This window comes from Dermacentor variabilis, chromosome 4 (genome assembly GCF_050947875.1).
Source record: "Dermacentor variabilis isolate Ectoservices chromosome 4, ASM5094787v1, whole genome shotgun sequence".
Lineage (NCBI taxonomy): Eukaryota > Metazoa > Arthropoda > Arachnida > Ixodida > Ixodidae > Dermacentor > Dermacentor variabilis.
Window position 1 is genome coordinate 42,743,995 of NC_134571.1, and position 8,458 is coordinate 42,752,452.

The 8,458-nt window shown below is 49.1% G+C and overlaps 1 protein-coding gene across 1 annotated transcript in view; it reads left to right on the forward strand.

Annotated features, from left to right (window-relative positions):
* Positions 1–6,758, forward strand: part of LOC142577639 (uncharacterized) — a 35,730-nt gene extending 28,972 nt beyond the window's left edge. The window contains exons 5-6 of the mRNA XM_075687116.1: positions 3,642–3,940; positions 4,514–6,758. Of these exons, the coding sequence (XP_075543231.1) occupies positions 3,642–3,940; positions 4,514–4,738 (524 nt within the window). The 3' untranslated portion in view covers positions 4,739–6,758. The remainder of the gene's footprint in view (positions 1–3,641; positions 3,941–4,513) is intronic.
* Positions 6,759–8,458: the final 1,700 nt, after the last annotated feature.

Below are 8,458 nucleotides of genomic sequence, written 5' to 3' on the forward strand. Positions count from 1 at the left end.
CCGTGGCATTCGACATACTTTTCTTGCGTGCCTTTTCTCGCATGTATTGGTTGCTCCTTTTTTTTTTTTTTACTCTATATACCCTTGAATATACCGGTGTATAACAGCAGAAGTACCGAAATCCTGGCATGTTTCAACACGTACAATGTTCTTATGGCCAGCAAAGTCTGTCGAACACTTTGCCGCGCTTGTTGAGTGACCTGCATACACTCGGTATATAGAGCTGTCCGATACCGTTGTACAATTTACATAACTTGCCTCTTTTATCCTGAGTCTCTAAGTAATTTTCTTTTATTATCGTTTGTCTATTTGAACGCTATATGCTCTCCTGCCCTTTGCGAATGTGTGCTCATAAATTGTTTTGTTTTGATTTTTGTCTATGTTAAACGCGTCTATCATAAATTATCTTGTTTATTTCTTGTGTTTTTTTCAACCAGCATGACATATGGACGTTTGCATATTTATGTTAATTCGGCTTCCTGCAGTGTGGGCTTGATCATGTAAATTGCTTTCATTTTGTCTTGTCGTTCACGTTTGACTCTCATGCAGAATGTTACAAAGTGATTTTTTTGCGATGATTTTGTATTCTTACTAGGACAGGCTGTTGACTGCTGCCTATGTTGCATGGGCCGATGGGCTCTTCAAGCTGCTCATGCACCCCTTTTGTTTTCCTGGGTCCTCCCCATGCACGCAATAGGCAAATCAAGGAACTTGAAACTCCAAACCTTTCTACACATGTTTTGCAGCTAGTTATGAGCACTAAAAGAGAAGCGTGACTCGGCTCTGCCCTAGGAACTATCTATTTTTTTATTACGTAATACCTTATTTACATACAGAATTACTGCAATGCTACCCGCCGTGGTTGCTCAGTGGCTATGGTGTTGGGCTGCTGAGCACGAGGTCGCGGGATCGAATCCCGGCCATGGCGGCCGCATTTCGATGGGGGCGAAATGCGAAAACACCCGTGTGCTTAGATTTAGGTGCACGTTAAAGAACCCCAGGTGGTCAAAATTTCCGGAGTCCTCCACTACGGCGTGCCTCATAATCAGAAAGTGGTTTTGGCACGTAAAACCCCAAATATTATTAATTACTGCAATGCTTCTCTTATCGAAACTGTCAAGATGCTTCTCCTTTGTTTCGTTTCTTTTTCAGCGCCTTGACTTCGTAGTAGACCTTGTACTGCACTCTGTAACACGCCTCCTGGTGCCTGAAAACTGTACGAGTATTCAACTCTGTGTGCACCATATAGTTTCTCACTATAACAACTAGAGGGTAATCTGGCGCCACCGTCTATGGGAGTTTCTTAATGGGGCACCGTGCCGTCATGGGAATGACGGTATATGTGTCTGCGAGGCTCGTGTTGGCTGGTGTTGTAAGAGGCTTCGTCTAAAACGTGGATATGGCTACGCAAATAACGCGTTCTCAAAGTAAAATCTTCATAAAATGTTTGCATTCACGCATATTACATCTTTACTCACCCACGATGCATGACCAAGCGAAGAAAAGCAAGAACAGACGACCAACTGCTTCAAAACGAGCGCGAACCTTGTCGTCTGTCCTCCAACTTTAGCGGCCCGCTGATACTTTTTACGTAACATGTAGTCGTACACACAATAACAAGTTCTCATAGTTAAACAAAACATGTTTTCGCGTAATAATAAAGCTAAAACAGCTTTTCACGTGCTGTTCTAGTAGAAAATGAATCATTGTGACAGACGGAACGGTACTTGCCAAGTGCGTCTTCAAGGTGTCCTGTCTCTACGAGAACGATGCCAATCCGAATCCACAATATACCGGCATTCCCATGCATATCACAGCGCAGCAGCGCCAGATTTCCCTCTAGGTTTAGTGAGAAACTCTATGGTGTGCACATGCTCTATTCAGTGCTGCACCTATAGGCTTGATTTTCATACGCCCCTCTTCACTAATTTCGAGCGTGCCGCACTGAACGCTAGAAATGCTTTCTGTGAATGCGGTGCATAGGGGACCAGCAAACAAGCGTGCTGCCTAAAATCAACTCCAAGTCTAGGAATTTAAGTCTGTTGTCAGTCAGTAGTTCCATCGTGAGCTTCAACATATCTAGCATTTGAGTGATCACAGTTGTGGTTCTTGGTTTCTCCGGCACATTAACAAACTGTCGCCGGCGTATCTGAAGATACGCATTCTGTGTCCGTGTCAGAAGGACGTGCTGCTGGGCATCTGTCGAGAGTGGCTTGTAATAGGTAACTCAGTATAGGCTCGAGCCAATGCAGACCCCCTTGTAGTTGTACTTAAAAACTTTCATTGAAATTCACGAATTTAGATTGCCAATAAAATGTGAGCAATACTAAGAATTTACTCGCGCTAATACCTGTCGAGATCCGAAACTTCGTGCGGCCGTGTCGCTCGATGTAATCACTCGCTTCCTTGCACAGCGGGCCATGCAGTAAAGAATATTATGGGTCCTTCACCTCGAGCGAGAAGCCCTTCGCGTGGACGTCGCCTGGACAGTCGCTTTTCAGGTAATCCGAGACTTGACCGGGCTTCTTGACGAGGTGCGGGTCATCCACCGCGATGACTGAGAGAGGGTAACTGTGTTTTGGAGCATCGTGGCACGGAGGCCAGATGCACTGCGGTTCTGTGGGCGGTCCTTGCGCTAAATTCTCAGGCTGTCGCCGAGTTGCGGAGAAGCGTGGCGCGTACGCTGCGGTGTAGGCGTGAAGGGCGGACCGATCAAGTTTCTTTCGTGATCTAGGACTCGCCATCTGCGTTACAGAATCGTATCAGAGAGACAACGTTCAAGGATGGGTATAATAAGCGAGCACGTACCAAAAGTATCGTGCCAAGTGAATACAGTCGCGACAACGCCAAGGAACCCAATCATGAATTAATGAATACGCTGGTAATTTGCAGTAGCGGTTGCCGTGATGAGAAACATCGATACGATCGAGTCTGCATAAGTATTCAGAAGATTGTATTCTTTGCTAGTCGGAGGTGCTAGTAGCAGGGGTGAGAGGAGAGATGCATTCTTTCTGCGGAAATGTGTGGTAGATCAGCGAGACGAGGTGCTTGCTTTTAGGGAGGCCCGCTTTGGTAGTAAACAGCGACGGCACGAGTGTGTCGTAGAAGAAGGAGTTTAATGAAAGCGGAAAATGTCAGCCCTGCTTCGTGCAGGACTTGCTGCTTCAGACGGAGTGACTGAAATGACGTAAAGAGGAGAAAAGGAAATCTAATATTTAAGCACTCGTAAAACTCGGTGTTTGTATTTGTATGCCCGTTTCCTTTTTTTTCATTTTTTGCAATACCTTTAGCGTTGCCTTATCCTACTTCGCTTTCTTCAAAGCAAAAAAACGAAGCCGCTGGAACTGCGCCGATAAACATATGTCGATGACATTCGCTTAATAGTCGCAACAGGCGCCACGTGCTAAGCTAACGATGGGGGTAGCTGGTCGATCATACGCTCTCTGAAAGAGGAGGAAGATGGCGCTAGCTACACGAATATCTAGCCTCGCACCTACATGCAGGAAACCGCTTCGCCCGAGCACCTCCTTTAAGATTTCTGCTGTAAGTATGCTACGGAGTTAAATGTTAAATGTTAATAAAAGTTAAATAACGCTGCCAAGAGGGCTAAACAGGCCTACTATACTCTGGTACATGTGCAGCAGCAGCAACAGCGGCAGCAGCCACCAATGGCAGCAGCCCCAGCAGCAGCAACAACAGCAGTAGCAGCGGCGCGACGGCGACGGCGGGGACCGGAGGCCCGTACTATCGCAGCGGCGTGGTGGCGTCTCGGACCGTGGTTGTCCGCGACGAGGAGATCGTGATTGTGGTGCTCGTGCTGAGCGTGTGGCTGGCCGTCATCCTGCTGTTCTTCAACAAGTGGGGCAAGATCCGCATGTTGGAGCCCTACCAGCCGCAGTACCACGAACAATTAGAGCCGGACTCGCCACCCGTGCTGCAGGTAGGCGCCCGATGGCGGCTCGCTTTGCCCTCGCGCAACAGCGATTGTCTAGGGTACACGCGGACCACGCTCACTGTTTCACTAAGTGAAACAGTGAAACGATGAATTCGCTGTAAGCAGTGGATTGAATCCACGGAATCGGCCCACGTAAAAGAATTCTTCCAATTAAGCAACTCTGCCGGTTTGTATACGTAACTTCAATACTCTCGCAAGGTTTGAGGCAATGATTCCCCTCTTCCCATCCACTTCCTATACTTAAGCAAAGGCATTTCTATAGCAACAGCAATACTACTACTACTACTACTACTACTACTACTACTACTACTACTACTACTACTGCAAAGTCCGCCTAAATATTCAAAAGGTTGTTACTCCTACCAGCCGGGAGTGCTAGTTCTAGCAGTATAGAAGTAACGCGTACAGCTGTGAAAATCCTACGCTTTTTTATTTGTCTGCCTGCGCGAACAGTGGCAAATTAACAAACGCTTTACGATCCGCAAGCCCTGCTTGTCGCGCCAAGTGGCGTGATGTCGTGCCTCCTCCCACCACATGTCGCCGTGGTTTCCCGCGCAGGTGAAGAGCGTGGTGCTGGAGCGCGAGCTGCGCCGCCTGTCGTCCAACGCGAACGGCAGCGGGGCGGCCGCGCTGCACCGGCTCCATCGGCTGCGTCACAACTCGGTGTTCGTGGGCAGCCAAATCCTGGTGCCGCTCTCCCGGCGCGTCAAGAGTGCCGAGGACATTAAGTCCATGGTGCTGCAGATCGAGCACCAGCCCAGCACGCAGTCCACCGCACTATGAGACTCCGAGGGCCTACGCTCCTACCGTAGGCCGCCGCCACACTGCTGCGACTCCGCCGCCCTGTTTCCCGGGGGACGATTCGATCGCTGTTGAGAGGGGGGGTTCCTCAAGGGCATGATGCCTGTTGTTGTTCGGTGGTGTTTTGCTTACACCAAGGGTTCCGGAAGGTGCCTGCAGGTCGGGGCAGAGGTAAAATGCCCTGTTTCGCTTTTCGAGTGGGGCTGCATTTGTTCGTCGCCGAGCGCACCGGGCGAGCTTCGTGTTCCGATGAATCCGATTTGGAGATGTGTGCGATTTACACCGTGAACGGCAGCTGCGTTATCAGAGCAGTGAAACAGTGCAATGCTGCACATAATCTGTGCTAGTATCTTTGTATGACGTTTGAAGGCACTCGCGCTAAACATCAAAAGCAATCATACGCTCTCGCATACCCCTCCGATGAGTGAGAGGAAGTAGCTAAGCTGTACCAGTTGCAAGTGCCACGGTCAGAGAAACAACCCCAGGCACGTAAAAGTGTGTATCGTTTTAACTCCACCGAAAAGGCTCGCTTGTCAACGGGATGAGGAGTTGGTTCGCGGGTGCCAATTTATGGCCAATGCTCGCAGTATATCGTCACGCGCAAGACTGCTAGGCAGACGGAATGGTGCCTGATCAAGAAGGATGCAGGAAGATGTAGTATCAAGCAGGCTATAGTATAGTGTACAGCAACACATCATTCGCGAATGCTTCATTTGCAGTGTTATTGTAAAGACATCGGTATCTCGCTGCAAGTACACTGGAGCCTAAAAGTCGCCGCTTTTCGCGTTTATGGAACAACGAGGGGAAGTATTCCCGTCCACTTCGTCTGCTGCTGAGGTGTTGATTATCTATGGCGGCTGGAGGCTGCGGACATGCAGCACAGCCCAGTAAATCAGAACTTCAACAGCAGACGAAATGGATATGTCCACTAGGCGGACTCTCATACAGAGTACCTCCCCAGCCTGTCTCGGTCGTGTGCGACACTGCGGTGGTTAGGTAATGACTATTGCCTTTTCGTTCGCCTAATGTCGCGCTATGCGTATTCCGGTGTTGTTCTCAGGCTACGAAAACGTGTAGCAAGTTTTGATAGCTGAATCAAAGCCTTTGTATGAAACGCCAGCCCCACGTGACTATGTGCTAAACGCGTCTCTGGGGCCACTAGCTAGGCCGTCTTCGCGCCCTTTGGCGATAGCTGGCCAGATGTGTTTCCGGCACCGTAAAGAAGCTTCGATTCCTGCAGCAGAAAACATTCTACATCAATAACTTTCACTGCTACCAAATTTATCATGAAGTGCAGTAAGTTTTCTGTTTTTCAAGGCATTCTTCTAAGTCCGAAGATACGGCAAATCCAGAAATTAAGGCAACACCCTATCGGCGATGTTTCGGCAAAACAATAAGTTGCCACGTGTCAAAACTTTAAGGGGGAACACTGTTTTGTCGTATTTTGACATTTTTCGACTCTTGCGGACGCACAAAGTTTCAGCGCGGACTCTTTCACTCACTTGGGAGAACTTTAGACGATAACAACGCACTGGCATTCCTATGGGTAAAGAGGTGAATATTTTCGCCCGAAATCTGTCTGCCCGGATGAAAATATAAAGATCTGGCTATTGAGAAGCACACTGAATATCATCCGCAGCAGAGATGACACAAAACCCATGAGTGGAAGAGTTCAAATTTAATTGCTTGTCACAGCTGCAGATTCGCACAGATAACGTCGCGCAAACAGTCGCCCTTGATACGCTGTTTTTCTGTAAAGACATCGTGTGGTCGAAATGGAAATCCCTATGCTGAACGGCATCGTTTAGCAGTTGCTCCACCGTACTTTTTCTTTAAGATTATACTTCATCTTGAAAAGGCAGCCCCGAGTTCACTGAGAGAATGCGGCGTTTTCCGAAAGTTTTCATTTGAATCCGCGGAGCTCTTCCTTCGAAGTTCGTCGCGCGGGCCTGCTGATTCATTTCTTGCAGTGCCAAAATACAGCTGCTAATTTATTCTTGAAGATTTCTGTTTGCTCTCTTCTGCGCCCATGGCTTAAGCACAGACTACACATTGCTGAGCCACGTACGCAGAGGCCGTCCTTCGAGTTATATCAGGTGCCATTGCCTGTTCGCGCGCCAGTAATGAAAGCACTTCATCATGGGTATCACAACGAAGATCTCGTGCTGGTGCGCATGCATAATTAATAAGTTTATTCACTTCTTGATAGGGTAGCGAACCGGGCACGTCCTTGGTTAACCTCCCTACCTTTCCCTCTTCGTCTCTCTCTCTGTCTTTATTCAGTTCTTAACATAGTGCCTCATTTAACGGCGTTATTATTTTGCATAGATCAAGCTGCCTCGAAAGTCCACAAGTTCGTTACTTTCCTTTTCTTTTTTTAGCTTTTAACCCTTTCACTCCAAGTGGAAAGAGGAATGATCTATTATATTGTACATCAGTTGTTCCTCTCATTGTTTCTTGGAACATTCCGCTTCGATCATCGATAGACTGCATGCTGGCCCGATTAACTCCCTTTTGACGAAAGGCGAAACAACGCTGATGGGTGCGGCGAAGCGCGTCCTAGCTGAGGCACGAAATCTTGAGTGTGCTAGCGAGTGCGACTGGTTAAAGCGCATCAGCTCAAGCACTCAGGTTGAGGACTGCCTCACGAATTACGCAGTGAAGAGCGCAGCTAAAGCGACAACCGTTATCTTTCTTGTGCAGCGCGAAAAGGACGGGCGACGCAAACAGAAGCACAGCGCAATGCTACAGCTTCGTGTTTCTGCAGCGCCTGCTGTCATCAACGGAGGTCGCAACAAATGATGTCGCTTCCATGGGCCTGGCGTTCCGAAATGTGCGCGCCTCGCAATTATTTCGGGCTACCCAAATAAGACAGTCCTGCACGACTCCTGCGCTGCTATATAACCTATTGCACATCTGGAGCGGTTATACACTCTAAGAAAAGTTTACACCCTTTGGGGTGTATATTTGCCACACAACGATAATCGTCGTCTGTCTTGCCCGCATTTCCTTTCTCGAAAACGCTGCGCCCGTTACTTTCCTGTCGAGAATGCTCTGCCATGCTGATAACGCGGAAGTACCGGTCTCGCAGCGTTAAAGAAAGGAAATGCGGGCAAGACAGATGACGATTATCGTTGAGCGGCAAATATACACCCCAAAGGGTGCAACTGTTTTTAGAGTGCGCGGAGTGGAGGCAAACCGAGAAAACTAGCGGAAGTGACGTCGACTTCGGCAAACGATCTTCGCCTATTACAAAGCCGCGTTCCCCTGCCTGCCGCGTTCCCCTGCCGACCGAGGCGCCGACATGGCTCGGCGCTCAATTCGGGGTTGGCACAAAATGGCTCTTTCGCGGTAGCCGCGTGATGGATTGGACGCATGCCGTGTTTACGGCGGATAAAAGCGAGACGAAAGCGAGGCCATTACAGGCGAGCCCGGTTACGAACGGACGAGGTGGTCCGCAGAGGGAGGGTGGGCGAAGGAACGGCGGAGGAGTCCGTAGTGCCAAAGCTTGTAAATCTGTGCCGCGCGCGCGCCTTCTCGGGGTTCGCGGGTTAATGATTCCCCGGACGCACAGATTCTCGCTCTGGTTGGAGCGGAGACATGCGACTCCGTCCTCGCGCTCCACTTTCTCTCTTTCTCCCGTTCGCGCGAACCTAACGCCGAAGCGCGCAGAGATTCAAATCCGACAACCCTGCCGTGGTG